We start from the raw sequence: 20,226 nt of genomic DNA on the forward strand, positions 1-20,226 counted from the left end.
CGGCGGAAGCTGCGGGGGCCGCGCTGTCCGGCTTCCGGTGACAGAGCCGCGCAGGCGCGACGGGGGCGACGCGAGGGGCCGGCTAGGAGGCCTCAGGGGCGCGATGCCGTACGCTAATCAGCCCACGGTGCGCATCACCGAGCTCACTGACGAGAACGTCAAGTTCATCATCGAGAATACGGACCTGGCGTAAGGCTGCTGAGGGGAGAGGCTGGCGGCCCTGCCGAGCCGGCCCGAAGGGTGGGGGTGCCCTCCCACGGCGGCCACCGTGCCAGGGCTTTAGCTTTGGGAGCCCGGGGCCGGCCTGTCGGGGCTGCGGCGCCCTCACGCCTCTCGCTTTCTCGTCCTTCAGGGTGGCCAATTCTATCCGGAGGGTCTTCATCGCGGAGGTGCCTATAATAGGTAAGCGAGCCCCGCCGCACCCTACCGGGACCACTGGTTCCCCGGCTTCCCAAGGCCCCACGCACCTGTGCCGCCTCCAGGCCTGGCTTGGGGGTGGAGGTGCCGAGGCTGGGTCGCACCCGGTGCCTCTGGCCCGGCTGCCCCGTTGGCCACTTCGGCCCCCCTGCCGTGTGCCTCGCGGAGCAGCACGGGTTCGGCAGGGGCTGCCCTGGGCTCCGATGCGGTTTCCACGCGCGCGCTCGGTGGAACTTAGGCAAGTCGTGACCCTTCTGTGTGCTGCTGGTTCTCATCGGAGACATTGGACGCTGGTGTTACTCACCAGGCCGACGGCGGGGACCAGTGAGTGAGCGATTCTGATGGATGTGCACGGGGCTCGAGGACCTCGCAGCAGCGGCCCGCAGGGGTGGGAGGGCCTCTGGCCTCTGTGCCCCAGTGTTTTCTGCGTTGACTGTGCTTGTGTAAAATACCAGGGGTGTTTTGTGTCAGCTCAGTGAGTTTGCGTTTGGCAAAAGAGATGTTGTGGCTGCTGCATCAAGTGTTCAGACTCTGAAGGAAGCGGCACACACCAGCTGCTTGCTAAAGCCGCCGCCTCCGCCCCCCGTCGCCTCAGCCCCGCTGGGCCTCGGTGGGCCCCGCTTTTCACATTCTCAGCTCTGCAAATGCGCACCCATGCTGGGCAAACAAAGGCAGCTCAGACCCGGCCTCAAGGAATTCTCCAAGCCTGCGGTGGGGATGAGACACAAATCCGACACTGAGCAAAGCATGACCGCTGTGCTAAGGGGAGTCAGAGCTGGCCTTGTCCGAGCGGGGTTCAGAGGCCGGGGGTGCTCACGGCTCAGTCTGAAGCGCAGGCGGGACTCGGGTTTTAGGCTCGGGGGATTTGGAGCTGCACGAGGAAGGAAAGTGCGGGCCAGGAAGCAGCCGGGGTCCGGGGGTACGTGAAGAGGCAGAGGGGCCTGGGTTGGGGCCTGAGACGACTGGTCCCCTTCTGACCTCTGCTCCCAGCGGCCATGCCCCCCCTGGCAGCTGGGCAGCAGCCCTGTTTGATTTCGGCGTTTGTATGAATGAGTGAGTAAAGTGGGGTTGAAGTCACGTGGGTGTGAGACAGTCCTCACCGTGCTGCCAGCTCGTTGCTGGCAAGGACCGGTTTCTCTGTAAGCTGCCTGGTTCCTGACAGGACGCAGTAACCTGTGTCGGCTGAGTGATGAGGAAATGCTCGTTGGGTGGGCCAGCGTTACATCCTAAGACGCGGTTCCTGCTGTCGGCCTGTTCGTTGTTCGTGAGTTTCCCTCATCGCAGTGGCTGAATCGTTTGTGTTCCTGGCTGTTTGGCACTGGCACAGGTGGCAGATACATTGGCTTCTCACAGAAATCGGCAGCAGGTGTGCCTGCTGCGGTGAGGCGCTCTGAGCCGGCGTTCCCGTGTGGTCCAGGAAGCCCCTGCCTGAACTCCCCCCCGGGCGGGCAGGGGCCGCGGTGCCTGCGTGGTGCCTGAGCCCTGCCCGGTGCTGCTGCAGTCAGTCCCCGGCCGCCCGGCCTGGCCCGGCCCGGGCATTCCTGAATCTTGGCACTCACTGCCCTGAGCTTTGGGGAATTTGGTTGCTGAATGAAGTCTCACCTCCGCCCCTTCTCGTTTTAGCCATTGACTGGGTTCAGATCGATGCCAACTCCTCCGTCCTGCATGACGAGTTCATCGCGCACCGGCTCGGTGAGTGCTGCTCTGGGGGAGGTGAAGGGACGGTGCGGCCGATGCCGCAGGAGGCCTCCCCACCGCGGGGCGCCTGTGGGCTCTCGTTTTGGGCATGGCTGTCTGGCTGCCTTGAAAGCGCGGGTCTGTGTCTTACAGGCTTGATTCCTCTCACGAGCGACGACATCGTGGACAAGTTGCAGAACTCCCGGGTATGCTGCGAGAGTGGCTGTGTGTGGCTCGGGTAGGGGCTTAAGGGCCCACAGGACTTGTCCTTGGCATCTGGCTGCCAGCATGGACTGCGCCGTGGTTGTAGGGAGACGGCGGAGATGTTGTCCAGAGCCCGAGGCAGGTGTCTTTGGGCTTGGTGCTGATGAGGATCCCATTGGTTATGTCCGTCTGGAAGTCTCAGGAGCCAGTCCCACAGAGGGGCAGCCACCAGGGGGCCTGCCTGTGCAGCACAGGGGCTGTTGCTTCCACAGCACCACCACCACCCCTGCCCCGGGGTCGGGGGGCAGAGGCACAGAGGTTGGTGTAGGTGCGGGCAAGGAGCAGAGGGGCTGGGCGCTGTCTCACAAGAGCAGCACCCCCTGCACGCAGGCAGCGGCTCAGGGAGCGGGCCGAGCAGGCAGCTGTGGGGCTTCCCGGCTCTCCGTGGGCTCCTTCCAGCTTCCCTCTCCGCTCAGGACTGCACCTGTGAGGAGTTCTGCCCCGAGTGCTCGGTGGAGTTCACCCTGGACGTGCGGTGTAACGAAGACCAGACTCGCCACGTCACGTCCCGAGACCTCATCTCCAACAGCCCCCGCGTCATCCCGGTCAGTGTCTGGAGCGCCCCCTCCCCCGGGGCTCTGCCGTGGCCGGCTTTGGCGGCCGGAGGGCTCGGGTCCCGGTCTGATGCCTACCAGCCTGGTGCTGGTTTCTGCTCGGGCAGCAGCAGCACTGGGGCTGGCAGCTGCTGGGGTGAGAGAAGCGGCCGCTGATGATGCAGTTTAGGTTTTCTTTGTGTCCGTCACCCAAGGGCCCTCCGAGAGGCCGGGGTCTTGACCACACCATGGAGCAGGCCCCTCCGCCGGCCCCTCTCGCATCCCGCGCTTGCGCAGAGTGCAGTCTGGAGGTGCTGTGGGAGGAGCAGCTGACAATTGCCTGGGTTTGGGCTCCCTACAGGTGACGTCCCGGAATCGAGACAATGACCCCAACGACTACGTGGAGCAGGACGGTAAGGGCTGGAGAGCGTGCGTGCGTCACCTTTGATAGAGCCTCTCCTGCCGCCCGAACTCGTGTAAAGTGGCCGAGGGCCCGTGTTTGCGTCGCGTGTCACCCTCAGCGGCACTGTCGGTCCACGCGGGGAGAGCCACGCTCCTGGCCGGGACTGACTCGCACCTCTCCTCGCAGACATCCTCATCGTCAAGCTGAGAAAGGGCCAGGAGCTGAGACTCCGAGCCTACGCCAAAAAGGGCTTTGGCAAGGAACACGCCAAGTGGAACCCCACCGCGGGGGTTGCTTTCGAGTACGATCCAGACAATGCCCTGAGGCACACGGTGTACCCCAAGCCCGAGGAATGGTATGCTCCAGGGGGAAGGCGGGTGTGCAGAGGGCTGCTGGTGCCGGAGGTGGGGCAGGCGGTCTGGGAACAGCAGCCTCTGCTTCTCTGACCTCAGGCCAAAGAGCGAGTACTCCGAGCTGGATGAGGATGAGTCTCAGGCTCCCTATGACCCCAACGGCAAGCCCGAGAGGTGAGACCTGGTCGCACGGGGGGCGGGGTCTTAGTGCATGGCATCTGCCGCAGGCTCAGTCATCAGCCGAGGGGCCGCTGCTGCTCACCACTGAACTAAAGTAGTGCTGTGTGCACATGCCCTCTGGTTACGAGAAAGGGGCTCTCCACTCACCCAGATGGTTCCCATTCTGATTTCCAGCCCCTAGTGTGCAGACTGTTCAGGTCCAAGCCAATTTACACACATTTACGTACATAGTTAGAGGCAGAGCAGGGCTCCATCTGCCCGTTCCCTGCTCAAATGCTTGCAACAGCCAGGCCTGGGCTGGGCAGGCCTGGAGCCAGGAATCAATCTTGGGCGCTCAATTACTTGAGCCATCACTGCTGCCTGCCAAGGTGAGCATGAGCAAGAGGCTGGAGTTGGGAACCAGGAGTCAAACCCAGTCACTCCAGCGTGGGCGTCCTAACCGCTGGGGGCAGACACTTGGCCCACAGCCCTCAGTAAGGCCCGCGGAGCTTAGCGTGCAGTGTGGTCTCTGCCTGCGGCTTTCCCACCTTCCCCCGCTGTGGAATGCATGCGTAAGGATTGTTGCAGGGTTTTCACCTCCCTGGGGCTGTGGAGCCCCCTGAGGTCCTTCAGTTGAGTAAGAGGCTTGGGTGCAGGGGGGTCGGCCCTGGGGCAAGGTCAGGTTCTTGGTGGGAGGCCCAGAGGGAGAGAGGGTGGTCTGCGGCTGACCAGGCCGCTTCGCGAAGGCTCTCACTGGGCTCCTCTCCCAGGTTTTACTACAACGTGGAGTCCTGTGGCTCTCTGCGCCCCGAAACCATTGTCCTCTCAGCCCTCTCGGGACTGAAGAAGAAGCTGAGTGACCTACAGACGCAGCTAAGCCACGAGATCCAGCGCGATGTCCTAACCATAAACTAGCTGCTGCTCGCCTGCTGCAGCAGGGAGCCCTCCAGCCTCTCCTGGAACCTGAGACCCGGCCTGCACTTGCTCAGGCTTCTCGGCGAGTTGTCCGTACCACTAGGAGGGCGTCACAGGTGGATTCCAGGGATCCACTGGACTTGAGCAGGGCCTGGTTTTCCTGGCCAGACTGCCTCTCGCATCCTGCTACTTGGCATGCTTGTCCGTGTGAAGAGCCACTGCGCCCGCCTTCTCCCGGCTCTGTAAACCCTCTCTCCAAAAGGGGGACATTCGCAGTTGCACCTCAGGCTGGGTGCTGGAACCTTCCTCAGGCTGCCTGTAACCCTTCCGCTCCTTTCCCCAAGGCACCTACTGGCCCTTTAAATTCAGGTGCCCGTAATTGGAGAGGTAGCCCCATGGGCATAGCGTTAGCCCCTGGCTGCCCCCTGCCCCCCAGATAAAGATGCTGTTTCATTCTTTGCATTGGCTACCAGCTCCTTCCCCACCCCACCAGGAGCCTGACCTTTCCGTTGGGTGAAGGTGGCGGTGGTGAGGGGAGGCTGGGCCCAAAGACCACCTCTCCTGATTTCTCCTGGTGAAGCTTTGGGGCCTGACCCCAGCACTGTCTCCAGGTAGGAGCATACCCAGAACAGCTGATCAGGCAGCCGGGAGAACGCCGGAGAGCGGGTACAGAAAGGAAGGGCTATCGATTAACAGTAGTTGTATTTTTAAAAGTTTTTATTTTTGGCAATAAAGAGCACAACATAATCTCCTTCATGCGTCATCGTGCCACTAGCTGAGCCAGCCAGCCGGGCCTCTGTCCCCAGGGCTTGGGGCGGCCAGGCCCCAGGTCAGGAGCTGCGCTGGCTGGGCGGGCTCCCTGGCTCCAGGGCTCCTCTGGGAGGGGCTCCCGTTTTGTCCTCCTCCTGCCTCGGCTTCAGCAGTGGTTATTTACAAGAAAGTCTAGTCCCACAAATCAGAACCCCAGAGTATTAAAAGAAACAAACAAAACCCCACCTCACACAACTGAAGGTTGGACGTGAATAAAAAGATAGCCCTTCTGCACTAGAAAATCAATTGCTTTAATTGCATCTCAGCAGGGAGCCTCAGCACCATAGGGGGAGAGCAAGTGGGAAGGGCTTGGTTTCTGAGTGCTTCTGGCCAGCCTATGGCTGGCCAGACCCGGGGGGAGGAGCTCCCTCTGCTGGGGCGCTGTCCACCCTGGTCAGTGAGGGGCAGCAGGGGTGCCTGGCCCAGCCCTGGGGTACTCAGCACCCCACCCCAGGGCCCCTTAGCCTGCTGAACAGGAAGGAGCCTGCGCAAAAAATACGTTTTCAACCAGATGTCACCTCTGCTTAAAACGCCCGAGTGCAAGGCCGCTGAGTGGCACAATCCAGGTCCTCCCTGTGCCACTCAGGGACAGTGAGGCCACCTGCCACCCTGGCCCCGGGCTGCTTAGGAGAAGGCAGCGGTCAGCGCCAGCTGTGAGTGAATTGTCCCCTCCTCTGGCCCTGGCAGTTCAAAGCAGGTCCTGGTACAGGAGGGCTGCACCATGGAGGGCGGGCAACCTGCTGCCCTCAAACTCAACAGCAGCCTTGACCCTGGCCTGGTCATGGGATTAAGAAAAGTGTATGTGTTGGCGGGAAGGGATAGAGGGGGGAATCTCATTAATATAGAATATGTCATAAGCCATATATATTAAAATCATTAACAGTATATAGTCCCGCGGAGCTCCAGCCCCTCACACATGCTCAGGCGGTGTGGCCAGCCCCTGGCCTTGGTCCAGCCTCACCCTTCTTCGGGGCAGAGAGGGAGCAGCTTGCTCCCTTCCTCCAGGCTCTTGGCTAACAGCCCCTTGAGACCGTCCCGCAGGAGGCCGCAGTCCGCCCTGCCGCGGGCGGCCCGGCAGTCATCGGTGCGTGTCGGCCCTGCCGTCACTGGGATGGGGCCTTGGTCTCGCTGCTGTCGCCCTGGCTCGACTTTGGCTTTAGCAGGATGAATCTGTTGAGGAGGTCCGTTTCCGAGCTGGCCTGGGCCGCCCCGTACCCCTCACCTACGGGCACAGAAGTAGGCTCAGAACTCAGGTCCAGGGCACGAGACCCCTGCCCGGTAGGCCGTGTCCTCCCCGGGGCGTGAGGCAGAGCAGCAACCCACCGGCATAGCTGGCGGACTCGGCGATGTTCTGGGAGCCTGTGATGTGGTGCCAGTAGGCGCTGCGGGGCAGCATGGTGGTGGGCGTGCAGGGATACGAGTAGTGCTCCGTGCCCTTGTTCAGCAGCTGTGGGCGGAGCAGCGGGGCCTCCCCGTTAGCTCTGAGGACTCTGGCTGCTACACTCCCTGAGCCGCCGGCCCAAGCCCCCGCCCACGACGGCACACGGGCAGACGTGGCTGCCGGACCCCAGGACCCTGGCCTCACCCTCACGTTCTTCTCCATCTCCAGCAGAACCCTCTTGTGCTGCTCGGCGATGGCGAGGGTGGCGCTGTGGACCCGCTGGTAAATCTGCTCCCCCTCCTGCGTCTGGAAGGTGTAGAGCCCCTCGCCAGCGTCGCACATCCTGGGGAGACAGCACTCACCTGCACACGCTTGCCCAGGCGGGGCGTGGTCAGGGCTCTGCCACGTGTGCCACGGCTGGGCTCCCTGCTTACGACCAGCAGCCCATTCCCTTTCCACCACCCACTCGGGGCTAACTATTCATAGTTGCCTTATTGTCATGCATGTTCTCAAGTCGTACACACAGGAAGCAGGCTCATGGGCGCCAAGAAACAGCGCAGATGGTACAGAGGGATTATACAGAACGTACGCGGGGCAGCCTGGCCCTGGGGCTGGAGCTGGGTAAGGTCAGCGGTCAGTGCCGCCTTCCTCCCGTTTCATAGGCCACGCAGGGGAGACAGCTCCACTCACGTACCCAGTAAGTGCCAGCATTTGATCTGAACCCAAGCAGTTGGCTTTTTCATTTTCTTTTTTTTTTCAGTTTGGGAGGCAGACAAACAGTGAAAGGGACACAGCAAAAAAACCTCCCATTTGCTGGTCCACTCCCCAGAGGCTCCCGATGGCCAAGGCTGGGCTGAGCTGGGCCAAAGCCAGGAGCCAGGAACTCAGTCCAGTTCCTGCACATGGGTGTCAGGAACCCAATTATTTGCCTGCCTCACAGGGTCCATATTAGCAGGAAGCCAGAGTTGGGAGCCGGAACCGGGACTTGAACCTGGGTATTCTGGTAATGGGACACGAGTTCCTAAACCTCTAGGTCCAACTTCCGCGCCACATGAACTCACGCGATTTTTGTAAATGGTCTCACATAACCCACCTGTCCTGGGTAAGTTACTTCTCTGAGCCCAGATTGCCTCTATAGAATGGGAATACTACATTCCTCATGGGACAGCGAGGCTGAGAGAGGAAGCTCTCAGCACCGTGTCTGCCTGGAGTGGGTGGCCACCAGCACCGTGCGGACGGTGGGACGCAGTGGGAGGCACGAGGGTCCTACCGGCCAGCCTCGAAGGTGAACCGTGTGGCATCCCGGCCGTAGCGGCGCAGCGAGCAGAGCGGCCACGAGACGAGCTTCACGCGGGGGTTGTGTATGTCCCAGAGGTAGATGTTCTCGTGGGTGATCTGCAGCTTGCACTCGCCGTACACGTCCAGGTTGGGGCAGGGCAGCAGGAAGACGTTGAAGCGATCTGGAGCAGCCGAGGACAGGGCCTAAGAGGGGGCCTCGCCCTCTGCAGCCCCGCCCAGGGCCAGGGCCCCGCCTCACCTGTCTGCTCACACTGTACCCCAGGGGCCAGGAGGTCGGGCTCTCCCAGGCTGATGTCGTTGAGCCGCGATCCCAGACACTCCACAGACAGGGTCTTGTACCATTCCTCCGCCTCCAGCTCTGGACGAAACAGCACCTTGTAACCTCCCCAGCACAAGGCAGGGTGGGCGGGGCCCGTGCAGCGCACCCGTGAAGTCACCCCCAGCCCCAGCCCCAGCCCCAGCTCCAGCCAGCCTCTTCCTGGACCACTGGCTGAGCAGCACCTCACCTGAGTCGCAGGTGAAGGTGCGTGCCGAGTCATCAGTGAATATGATGGCCACCGCTTGCCGCTTGGTCTCCTTGGGGAGCCTCGTGACACACTTGACGTTGCTGATCTCAGTCACCTGGGACAACACCATGCACAAGGGCCTCAGCTCAGCTGCCCCGAGCGTGGGGGTGCTCTCAGGCGCTCAGCAGGCCCAGGCCCCCTCACCTTAGGGCAGCCTCGGAGGCACACTGACTTCTCGTCTGGATACTTCTCCAGCCGCTGGGGTCCCTTGCTGGAGGATTTCCGGAACACCAGCCAGCACCGCCGGTAGATCTGTGGGACGAGACCACAGGGGATCAGGCGCCCCGGACCACTCCCACCCCAGGTCCCCCACCTGGGGCCACTCCCACAGTCACCTGTGCCTGCTGCAGGCGGCAGGGCCACACAGCCCTCCCTGAAACCTGGGGATGGTGGTCACCGCCAGTGACCCACCCTGGCCCTCTCCTCCAGTCTAGCAGGCAGTCCCTTCTGGGCTGGCTCTGAGCGGCTGTTCCACCAAGGGGGCGCTCCAGAGTCACTGTTGGCTACGGCCACCACTCCAAGTTTAGTGTAAGTAGCTGACGTTTGCTGAGAGCAAGTCAGCTCCAAGTCATACAAGGCACAGTCCCAGAGTTACTCTTGAGATCGCTGCTCTTATCATTCCCATTTTATAGACGGGGAAAGTGAGGCACGAAAGAGTAACAGCTAATAAAGGGCAGAGCTAGCATTTCAAACGGGCTGTCTAGACCCCGAGCAGATACTTGCTGCCGGCTGCATGGACCTTCTGGCCAAGGCTCCCACTGTGCCAGCCCCAACAGAGGGAGGTGCCGAGGGGCAGGGGCAGCCCCTTGCCCACCGCCATGGGCGTCGCTGACACCCACTCCTGTCTCCAGGAGCTCACACTCACCCTGTTCGGTCTTTTATCAGCCCTGGAGAGCAGGGGGCTAGGGTGGTTTCCCTGTTGCAGCGGGCAGAGCGGAGGGAAAGGGGCGGAACGGAGAACCCAGGGCTACCCAGCAGCAAAGTGCCTCCCCTGCCAACGTCCTGTGCCTGAAGCCACCGGAACTCGCCACAGCTCCCCGGACTCCTCCTGAGACGCAGGGGGCAGGCAGGGAGTGGCAGAGGTGAGGGGATGAGTGACTGTGCTGTAGGGCTAAAGGCCACTTTGGCCTTTCCAACTCCTTGAGGCCCAGTCTGGCCGCCTCCCTCACCTGCTGACTTCCTGCTATGGCCCTGCCCTCCACCAGCCAGAAGCGGATACATGGGTGGGTGGGTGGCCAGGATGCCCACCCCTTTCAGTGGCAAAGCCCCTTGCCCGGGCAGCTCTGGGGTTCCTCTCACTGGCCAACAGCAGGGAGACAGAGGCAGCCCAGAGCTGAGCGGACGGGGGCCCCTGGACCGTACTCCCCAGACCCTGCCCTCTCCCCAGCCCTGCTCTGCCATGGTGTCCCAGGTCCTCGACAGCCAGGGTCACAGGCACTGTGGCCTAGGCAGCCTGCAGGCCAGGAAGCCCCCAGAGCCAGGCAGGTTTTCTGGCTCCTGTATAGGAGCTGAGGAGGCGCATGCGCCGCCGGCCGCCGCCCTGGCCCGTATCCCCAAGCCCCAGCTCTCGCTGCACAGCTCCTTTAAGGCAGGGGTGACTTTCCTCTCGGGATCTCACGCCTATCCTGGTAGCCTCATTCACACAGCACTGCCGAGCAAGTGAATGACCACGGCAAGGGACAGTGAATGGGCAGCCGGCCGGGTGAATGGATGCTGCTGCCCCAGATGCACCCTCCCGGGCCGGGCTCCGTCGTCGAGTCGGGGCAGAGGGCCCAGAGGCCCTGCACCCCGGTTGCCTGGTTACAGGAGACACTCATGCAGCCCCAGGGAGCCGGCGCTCCACAGCCCTCCTCCCCACTTCTCCCAGGTCTTTGATCAGCACTTCAGAAACACTCTGGCAGGGGAAGGCCCTGGCAGGTAGGGGGTGGGCGCCTGGTGCCTGGCCGCCCCTCCCCCTTGCCTCTGGGGGCTGAGAGGAGGATGGCTGCCCCTTCACAGCAGGGAAGCACAGCTCAGGTGTGCAAAGGGAAGGGGGGGACGGCGTGGGGGGGAGGCCAGGCCTGGCCACGCCCCACTGCCCAAGCCCTCCCCGTGGCTGTGCCCACCTCTTCCCCTCGGGGTTCCCAGATCTCCTGGAACAGATCTGAAACAGCTCAGCTGAGCCCAGCCCGACCCTCGGCCCCCAGGACTTGCCAGGTCCAGGCCACGGGGAAGGAGGCGGATGGTCCACACCGGCCCCTGCTCCCTCGGCCCCTGCCCTCGGCCTCAGCCTCTCTGTGGTATGCTCCAGGTCAGTGGGCTGAACCCCGCTCTAGGGGACGAGCCAGGGCCCAGTCTCCACTGGACGGGGCCCAAGGAACCCAGAGGGGGAGGAGGGAAAGGGCCATCCCTTTCTGGGGCCGGCGCTCCGGATTGGGTCTGCTCCGCTCCGGACCCCCACCAGGCTGAGCCAGGAACACCTGGGCCGTGTGGCTCCACCCCACGTCAACACAGGGAGAACAGGTACAACTAGATGTAGGCCACTGGGTGTCCAGGGCTTCCTTCCTACTGGGCAGCTGGGGGAGCAGCTGGCAGACCCCCACCCCGAAGGCAGGAATAGGGGAACAGCCAGGGAAACTGAGGCAGCTCTTGTGTAAGTTCCCGGCAATCATGAAGGTGATCCCTGGGTACCCTGCTCTTGCCTTCTGGCGGTGCTTGCCCCAGGAGGGGACCTGCAGATCCGGGGAGGGGTCCACGGCCGCTCCAGCTCTCAGCTCGGGCTGGGCGACAACTTGGAGGGAGGCAGCGGTCCCAGAGCCGCGAGCCTGAATGCCTTAAGTTCTCTACAACCCACAGCCGCGGTGGCTTCTGCCCCTCACGCCGCCCCGCCCCGCCCCGCCCCGCCCCCGCCGGGCCGGCCCTCTCCTTCCACGCCGAAACCCACCGCCGCGGCCAATAGCTACACAGCCGGGGCAGCGAGCACGCGGCGGCAAGCGCAGAGGGCTGACTTCAAAGAAAAGAGGCCAGGGGAGGTGGGGACAGCAGAGGGGAGGGGCCGCGCGGAGGAAGCCAGGGGAAGCGAGCGGCGGCTCCCGCCGCAGCCGTGGAGGTGACAACTTCAACAATAGCCGGGGAGCCGCCTGGCCAGCGGCCACGGGCACCGCTGGCCAGCGGCCGGGGTGCCGGCCGGTCCGGCTGGGGCGGGGGGCGCGCGCCAGGCAGCCCAGGCGGTGACAAGCCGGGAGACCACACACACCCGACGCCCCGCGTCCCCGGCGGGAGGGGGGGGGCCCAGGGAGGGTCGCTCACCCCCAGCTTCCTGCTCTTCATCCTCACGTAGCCTTGCTTGACGATGTCGTTGAAATTGGTCGCCATGGTGGCCTCGCGGGGCTCTGGGGTGCCAGGCTGGCCCAGGGCAGGGGAGGGGAGGGGAGGAGACCCAGGTGGCCCGGGCTCCGGCTCCCGGGATCGCCTGTCCCGGGCGCGCCTCGGTCCGTCGGGGCTGCCGCTCACCTCGCCCGCCTCAGCATTGTTCTAGCAGCTCCTGTGCCGGGCGCCGGCTGCAAACAAAAATGACAGGGAGATTAGAGGCAGTGACATCTTTCTCTTCCCCTAGCTGGCTCCTCTTTTTCCCTTCCTCTTCCCACACTCCTCCCTCCCGCCCTCCCTCCGCCCGCCCTCCTTCCTTCCCTTCCCTCCCCACCCCAGGACGACAGAACCATTCAGGAAAACCGAGGTGGAGGCAGCGCCGGGGAAAATGGTCCAGCCCAGTCCCCTCCCTCACGGCTGGGGCTGGCAGTTAACCCCTTCCTGGGAGGACTGGCTCCAGCTCCCACCGTGGAGGAGGGGGTGGCCAGCCCGGGGACCCCGGCTGGGCCCAAGGAGCCGCTGCTGTCCCTGGGCTCTTGGCCATGGCCCCTTCTCCTGGTACAACTTCGAAGCAGACACAGGGCAAGCAACGTGCACGCGTGGACCCCCACCTGGGCACAGGAGCCGCCGGGTAGAGCCTTCGCGGGCAGGCGGTGCTGGGAGGGGCAGGCGGTCCCCGGAGTTGGCTGAGTGAACACCAGGCTCCCCGGGGTTAAAGACCACCTGCCTCTCTGGCCTCAGCAGCCCCCCCCCCCCACACATATGCCTCTGCCCCACCCTGGCTGTACCCCAGAGCAGCTACGACTCAGCCTCTGCAGCCCAGGCCCTGGAATTCTCCCCTGGTGCCGCTTCCTGGGTGGGAGGGCAGAGTCCAGCGGGGCGGGCCTCGAGATTAGGCTGAGGAATGTGCTAGGCCGGCTGGATGTGGCCACTGCGGAGGCAGGCGCCTCCCCTGGCCACGCAGTGGGGAGGACCCCGTAGGCTGCTGGAGCTCCTGCTTGGTCCCATGCAGGGAGGGGGACAGGAGTTAATTACAGGAGAAGCAGCCAGGGCCTGGGGCACCTCGGGGAAGCCTGGTGGGGTGGGGTGGGTGGGTGGGGTGCCAGCGATCAACAGATAAGAAAGCCCAGACTCAGAGGGATCTCCGTGGTGACCCAGTCTAGCACATTTGAAAGGTGGGAAAAGAAAGATGCCCAGAGAGGGCAAGCCACCTGGCTATGGCTACACAGCAAGCACAGAGTGCGGCCATGGCTGAAGGCGTGGTTCCAGGGTGGGCAACTGAGGTCAGCCTGGGCCAGAAGGCCGATGTGTGGACCGCCACTGGCTGCCTGCCACCAGGTGAGCCTGAGGGGCGGGGCTGTGCCTGCCCCCGCCCCCAGCATCTCCCAGATCACCAAGGGAGAAGGCAGCGGCATTGCTGGGGTCAGCTGGGCATCTGTGCCACCAGGCCGGGGCCCTGGGGCAGGCATCCTGTTGGATGTGCCAGCAGCTTGGCATTAATTAATCTCCAAGAGGCCTGACTGTCGAGTCCATAAGTGGAACAGATGGGGCTACCCGAGTGGCACATGGAAACTAGGGGCAGGGCCGAGGGGCACCGCTCCTAGACCCCACGCCTGCCCTGAGGGCCCCTCGGTGCGCCCACCCATCCCCTCCTCTACCCCAGCGCCCGTGCTGCCTCCCCACAGCACTGTCACCCCTGGGCTCGGGCACGCAGAGCGGTTCATTTGCCCGCCTCTGTCTCTGCTCTCTGCAGGCTGGCCACTGGCTGCCGGCCCCACCGCGTGGGAGGCCCCTCTCACAACACACCTCCAGGAGGCCACGGCCCACAGCGTGAGTCCAGCAGGCTGCCTGGTCCTGGGCACGCCCCTCAGCTTCTGTGGGCCTCAGTTTCCCCAAGTAAAAAAAAAAAAAGGAGGCTCTGTCCACCTACAGTAAACGAGGAAATGCGTCCAGGAAGCACCTGCCTGGCGGCTTTGGACCCAGAGCCTCATCTCGCAAACTCTAAGGGATGTTTTTCTGTTTGGTTCTCTTTTCTCCCCAGGAGTTGCTGCCCATTCAGGGCCACCACCAGGAGCCAGGCTTCCGCCCGCCCAGCGCAAGCTGCCTGTCCTCCTGCACTGCCCGCACCAAGCCCCAGGCCTTGGAATCAGCCCCTATCCTCAGGGACTCCAGGCCAAACACAGTCCCAACTGAGATTTGAAGAGGGAGCCTCAGCTGGGGACCTACAATGGGCTGTGGGGGGTGAGGCAGGGGAAGGGGCAGGAGGGAGCAGGAAGGGCCAGCAGGTGGACCCACAAATTTCGCAGGCAAGGGGAGGCAAGGGGGGGGTAGCCCAGAGCCAACCCATCCCCCAGAGGGACCAGAGGGACAGCCGTGAGGAAGTGTGAGGCAGGCCAGCACTGGGCCAAGGCGCCCGTGCCCGGGGCCACTGCCCTCTCGCTCCGGAGCCACCAGCCGCCTCTCCAGGCCTGCAGCGGGGACTTGAGTCCTCAGGCCTTTCCCCAGCACTGGGTAGGAGGCCAGGGAGCTCTGAGCACCCAGAGGCACTACGCAGGGTGTCCCACAGCCCCAAGGCCCCCCACCCCTCCTCCCAGCCTGGCACCAGCAGAGGCGCTCAAGCAACCAGACACGACCTGCCCTGGGCCAGGCCAGCACAGCCGCCCCGGGAGCCGGGCAGGTGTGCGCTGGGGAGGGGGCAGGGAGGCTCCCTGGTGCCCAGCAGAGGGGTGGGGCCGGCCGCCCTGCCCACCTCCCCACGGGGCAGCCAGCTCCCCGGCTCCCCACCTGGATTCTGCCCGGAGGCTTTGGCTCCAGAACAAACGCTACTCGCTGAGGCTGGCAGCCAATGAGAGCGCGGGAGCGGCGCCGCCTGGCTGGGTCTCCACCCCCCTCCTGCCGACGGGATCTTATCAGGGCTTCAGGGACAGCCCTGCCTGGACACCATCTCGCTGTCATCTGGCTGTCTCTGCCCCACGGCGAAGATCCTATCTCGGGGTTCTCTCCCAGCCCTGCCTGATTGCTATCAGGGGCCTGGGACACCAATCCCGACAAGGGGCCGCCCTGGTGGGTGGCAGCAGACAGACAGCAGACAGACAAGTGCCCAACTGGCCGCGGTGAACGCTGGGAGGAGGGGACATCTGCATCGCCAGGGTCCCCCAGACCCTCGGGCCAGAAAAGCGGCGCTGTGCCCCATACCACTGCCACTCCGCTCTCAACAAGCCAGCTGCCTTCCCGCACAGAACTACTAGGCCTGCCGGTCCCCCATACAACACTGGTCCTTCACCTGGCCTCAGCGTTCAGTCCACTACTCCAATCAGGTCTCAGCACAAAGGTCACCTCCTCTGAGAGGCCCTCCCTGACTACTCCCGCCGAAGGAGCCCCGCCTGTGAGCATCTCTCGCAACACCCAGTGTCCTCGGCACATGCGTCATTATGGGATTTTCTTGCTCCTTCATCTCTGTCTGTTACTCAGCCAGACAGAGACACCCGGCACCCCACAGCTCGGCCTTGCCTGCGTAGTTACCAGCTACCTACTGTGGAGCAGGTGCACCGTCCTGGGGTCTGAATGGACAACCCTCTCCAGGATCTGTCCTCCTCGCCCCCTCTCCCACCATCACCAGCATCCATCTGGCCGGCCCGGGCTCGGCTTCCACAGGTGTGTGAGCAGTGGCCAGCTCCCGCCTCCATGCTCCTGGAGCTGTCACGGCCATGAGACCTGTTACTGGACTAACAGCCCGGCCCCAAACCCCAGTGCGGCTCAGAGCTGCCACAGGCGAGCACAAGGTGTCCCCGCTGTGTCCGGCTCTGGGGTTGTCGGGTGAGGCCGTGCCCAGCCCTATCTCCGTGTCTAGGAGGAAGCAGCTCAGAGAAGCTACCCACCGGTGAGAGGGGGCTCCGCTCCTGGGACCCACACCGGGCGGCCTGGGCTGCCGCGCGTCCCTCTCCAAGGGACCAGGACAGAAGGAGGACCAGGAGCGCCCAGCTTCTGGCAGGGCCCCTCCAGGCCCTGGACTTTCATGCCTGTCCACCCCAAGCCCACCTGCAGCAGCTGCCATGCACCCAACAGCACAGACAGGCTGCACCCAGGCCCTGCTTTGCCCACCCCATCCGGGTGCACAGCCTCTGCTCGTGCCCCTTTGCAGGAACAGCAAAAAACCGACCTGGAACCAGGGCCCTGCTTGGGGGAGGCAGGGGCAGGGCTCCAGAGCAGGGAGGAATGGGTCGAGGCCGACAGGCAAGCTGCCAGGTCGGAGCTCCATTAGCAGGTGGGGACGGACACTAGGAGCCAGCGGTGGGGGGGGGGGGGGCGGATAATCTCTTGGGACTTGGGGGAGGTGAGCACGCAGGGAGCCCCGTGCGAGTGGAGAAGCCAGGAGGAGGCTGGGGGCTGCCGGGGCTGGTTGGCAGGCGCCCATACCGCCGGGCCTGGGTTTCTCCGATGGAGTGTGTTGGGGGGTGCGGGTGAGGTGAGGTCCCGACCTCGAGTCGCCGGCGAAGAGAGCTGGGGGCGGGGGAGAGCTGGGGGTAGCTTCGCGGCCGGGGCGCCAGCGCTGGGGGCGGGTCCCTGAGCGCCCTCCACCCTTGGTAGAAAGGTCTCGCGGGTGGCACAGTCTGCAGGATCTGGAGGCGAGGGAGGGTCTTGCGAGCTCGACGCGGCCCAGATTCCCCCTCCCCACCTCTCTTCCCCCCCTCCTTCATTTACCTGGGCGCCGAGGCCCGGGCCGGGGGCGCTTACTCGGCGGGCCGCGAGGCAGACTCATGCCCGCGTCACCGCGCGGCCGGCGGGGGCGGCAGGGCGGCGGCGCCGGGCTCCGGGCGGGGATGGCGAGGGAGGCGCGGCCGCCGGGCTCGGGCTCCGGCTGGGGCTCGGCCGCGCTCGCAGCTCCGCCCGGGTCCCGTCGCCCCGCCCCGCTCCGTGCAGCCCCGCCCCGCCGGCGCGGCCCGGGACGGCCCCCGCCGTATTCCTCCGAGCCGCGGGACACGCGCGTCCTCCCGGCTCTCCGCCCTGCAGGGCGCCCTCGGTGCCCGCGGCTCAGCCCCACCGCGCCGCCGTGGGCCGCAAAGCCCGATTTCGCATGGCTGCTCAGCCTGCGAGAGCAGGGCCCCGCATCAGCTCCCCGCCTCGCCCAACTCCTGCAGCAATCGCTACTCACCCACGGCTTCGATCCCCTGCTCTACCCCTGCCCGCCCCCCCGGAGGGGGAGGTGCCCAGTCACCTCCTCGGTCCCCTCCCACGCTTACCTGACTGCCTGGTCGCCTGTGCCAGGCCGGGACGGGGCTGTGGCCTGGTGCCTGCCCTCTGCACCCTGCTATCCTAGTGCTTCTCAAAGCGCTGACCTTGGACCAGGCACATGGGCAGCACCTTGAAGCTGGCCAGAGATTAAAATTCCCTGCCCCACCCAGACTAGGAAACCCAAATTTCTGGGAGCCGCCAACAGAAATCTGCGCTTTACAGGCCCCGAGATGGGTCTGACTCAGCCTAACCTTCGTGAGCCGGGCTCTAGACCCTATATACAGAGCAAGAGAAAACCCACACCTGAACAGTGGAACTAAGACACGGCAGGACCTCCAAGCCCCACCATCCTCAGAGAGAAGGGCTTGCCCGGAGGAGCCAGGAGCCCCCACATTCCCCAAGGAGGCCACTCCTCTGCCTCCAGACACCCGGGCCTCAGCCCTGCCCTAGGAACTCCTGCAGGGGCCACTTCCCTGCCCCCAACCATTTCCCTGGGTGGCCCCCAGCCTGGAGCCTCCAGAGGAGGAACCCCCCCCCCCCCCCCGCTGCCCTGAGTCCCGACCTTCTGACCTCCGCAAGCATCTGCCAAACTTGACCCCACCTGCTTTGCTTCAAACCGCAGCCCATAAAGCCCCCGGCACCCGATCCATCACCGCAGAGCCTTTGCCACCAGAAACCGCAGGAGGCGCGGTTTTGGCCAACTTAACAAGGGTTTTGACAGTAAGCAGGCGTCTTCAGAGGAGGGGCTCCAGAACTCTCCCTCCCCCCAGCTCTTACTCTTTGCCCAGTCCACTGTCTATCTGCACCATTGTCCCCTAAAACGTTTCAGTTCAGCGAAAAAGCATTGGGTAAGACACAAATGCAGACAGGTTCTGAGCGCTCCTCGCCCCACACCCGGCTGCGGTAACTGGGCGGCATCAGCACCGCTGGGCTGATCCAAAGTCAGGAACCAGCAGCTTCTTCCAGGTCTCCCACACGGGTGCAGGGGCCCAAGCACTTGGGCCATCCTCCACTGCTCTCTCAGGCCATAGCAGGGAGCTGGATTGGAAGTGGAACAGCCAGGACTCAAACTGGTGCCCATATGGGATGCTGGCGCTTCAGGTGGAGGCTTAACCCACTGAGCCATAGCGCCGGCCCCTGTTACTACTTTTCCCCCACTCTGTTACGTGTGCTGTGCATTATCACAGCGGTTTTACTGAGCATTTCCCGAGTGGCCGGGATGCTGACCAGGGGTCCACGGGCAGTGTGCTGTCTCTGTATCTTCTTCAACAATGATTCGCTTCCTTGCCGTGGAAGACTGAGAGTTCTTTATATATTCTAGCTACTAGTCCTCTCTGGGCCTGGTGATTCGGAAATATTTGCTGCCAGTCTGCAGCCTGTCTTGCAATCCACCTACTAGGGTCTTGCACAAAGCAGAAGCTTTTTGCTCCGACAAAGCCCGCGGTCTCCATTTTTCCTCTTATGGATCATGCTTTTGGAGCCAAGTCCAACAACCCTCTGGACTCCCGCCTGTGCTTTCTTATGGAAGAGCTGTAACTTCGTGCTTTCCATGGCAGTCTGTGGTCCGCGGCCGAGGTTTCATGAGCTTTGGGGCTTGCTTCTTCTGTTTGTTTTGCCCATGACTCGGATGCTTCTAGCACCGCTTATTGAAAAGGCTCTCTTTCTTCTGTTGAACTGCTTTTTCAATTTTGTCAAAAACCCTCTGGATCTATTCCTGGGTCCTCTATTCTGTTCCAGAAATTGTTTTTGAAATTATATATATATGAGGGATCTTGAGAAGGCTCGTGGAAGGGCCAGCATCTGGCACAGAGGGTTGAGCTGCTGCCTGTGACACCAGCATCCCATAGGCGAGCTGGTTCAAGGCCCAGCTGCTCCACTTCCCATCCAGCTCCCTGCTAATGTGCCTGAGAAAGCAGTGGAAGATGGCCCAAGTGCTTGGGCCCCCACACACATATGTGAGACCCGGATGAAGTTCCTGGCTCCTGGCTTCAGCCTGGCCCAGCCCCGGCTGTTGTAACCATTTGGGGAGTGAACCAGAAGACAGAACATCTCTTTCTGTGTGTCTCCCTGTGTGTGTGTGTGTGACTCTGCCTTTCAAATAAAGAACTTTTAAAAAATAAATGCATAAGAACAAAGTTTGTGGAAGATGCCTATTATGGAACAACCTGTGAATGGATTCCAAGGTTTTCGCACCAGGCCAAGCTTACATGCCCATGCTGCATCTCCACACTGCTTCAAGAACCTTCAGACAGTGTCTGCAAGACACGGAGACTGCGTCTGGTAGGATTCTCCAATGAAACATCTGCATCGGGAGATTTCTTTGTTGGATGCTGTAAAATTTGAAACTTAATTTCCCTGCTGCTCTGGGTCTGCTCTACTGACCGGTCCGATGTTGCTTGTGTTTTGGGGGAAGTGGGCCTTTCACCATGGTTGTTAGACTCCAGTGTGCACAGTTGTTTGAGTTTCCTCTTGCTGTTCCTCTCCCGTGCCAGCAGGGTCTGTAGTGCCGTCCCCCTCTGGTTCCTGATGCACCTTGTCTTTCTTCCCCTCGGCCAGTCTGGCAGAGTTTTGTCAATCGTATTGGTCTTTTCAAAGGACCAACTCTTTATTTCATGGATGTTTCTCCACTTTAAAAAATGACTTTGATTTCTGCTCTTGTCTTTATTATTTACTTCTTTTTGCTCACTTTGAGTTTATTTTGCTCATCTTTTTCTTGGTCCTGAAGACAGGAACTTGGATTATAGATCTGAACCTCCCTTTCTTTGCTTTTCTTTCTAAAAATTTTTTTTTTCATTTGAAAGGCAGAGTTACAGAGAGGCAGAGGCAGAGAGAGAGAAAGGTCTTCCATCTGCTGGTTCACTCCCCAGAT

The 20,226-nt window shown here is 62.8% G+C and overlaps 2 protein-coding genes across 2 annotated transcripts; one reads left to right on the forward strand and one right to left on the reverse strand.

Annotated features, from left to right (window-relative positions):
• Positions 1-13: 13 nt before the first annotated feature.
• On the forward strand, positions 14-5,472 carry POLR2C (RNA polymerase II subunit C). The gene is made up of 9 exons (XM_002711543.5): positions 14-189; positions 353-402; positions 2,041-2,109; positions 2,248-2,300; positions 2,775-2,903; positions 3,253-3,304; positions 3,481-3,649; positions 3,747-3,821; positions 4,577-5,472. Exons 1-9 carry the CDS (start codon positions 104-106, stop codon positions 4,719-4,721), a joined length of 828 nt encoding a protein of 275 aa, XP_002711589.1. The 5' UTR covers positions 14-103; the 3' UTR covers positions 4,722-5,472.
• Positions 5,421-16,966, reverse strand: DOK4 (docking protein 4). The gene is made up of 9 exons (XM_051846801.2): positions 16,827-16,966; positions 12,066-12,316; positions 8,922-9,029; positions 8,718-8,832; positions 8,450-8,569; positions 8,183-8,372; positions 7,117-7,255; positions 6,855-6,978; positions 5,421-6,753 (listed from the first exon to the last, which is right to left on the reverse strand). Exons 2-9 carry the CDS (start codon positions 12,129-12,131, stop codon positions 6,635-6,637), a joined length of 981 nt encoding a protein of 326 aa, XP_051702761.2. The 5' UTR covers positions 12,132-12,316; positions 16,827-16,966; the 3' UTR covers positions 5,421-6,634.
• Between the last annotated feature and the right edge of the window lie 3,260 nt (positions 16,967-20,226).

This window comes from Oryctolagus cuniculus, chromosome 18 (assembly GCF_964237555.1).
Source record: "Oryctolagus cuniculus chromosome 18, mOryCun1.1, whole genome shotgun sequence".
Lineage (NCBI taxonomy): Eukaryota > Metazoa > Chordata > Mammalia > Lagomorpha > Leporidae > Oryctolagus > Oryctolagus cuniculus.

Bases quoted from the DNA above. Each gene is read 5' to 3' on its own strand.
- POLR2C (XM_002711543.5), top strand. From the start codon at position 104: ATGCCGTACGCTAATCAGCCCACGGTGCGCATCACCGAGCTCACTGAC. The intron at 2,110-2,247 runs GTGAGTGCTGCT...TGTGTCTTACAG, and splicing joins GTTCATCGCGCACCGGCTCG to GCTTGATTCCTCTCACGAGC. The intron at 3,305-3,480 runs GTAAGGGCTGGA...CTCTCCTCGCAG, and splicing joins CGACTACGTGGAGCAGGACG to ACATCCTCATCGTCAAGCTG.
- DOK4 (XM_051846801.2), bottom strand. From the start codon at position 12,131: ATGGCGACCAATTTCAACGACATCGTCAAGCAAGGCTACGTGAGGATG. The intron at 9,030-12,065 runs GTGAGCGACCCT...CTCGTCCCACAG, and splicing joins TGAAGAGCAGGAAGCTGGGG to ATCTACCGGCGGTGCTGGCT. The intron at 8,570-8,717 runs GTGAGGTGCTGC...TGTTTCGTCCAG, and splicing joins CACCTTCACCTGCGACTCAG to AGCTGGAGGCGGAGGAATGG.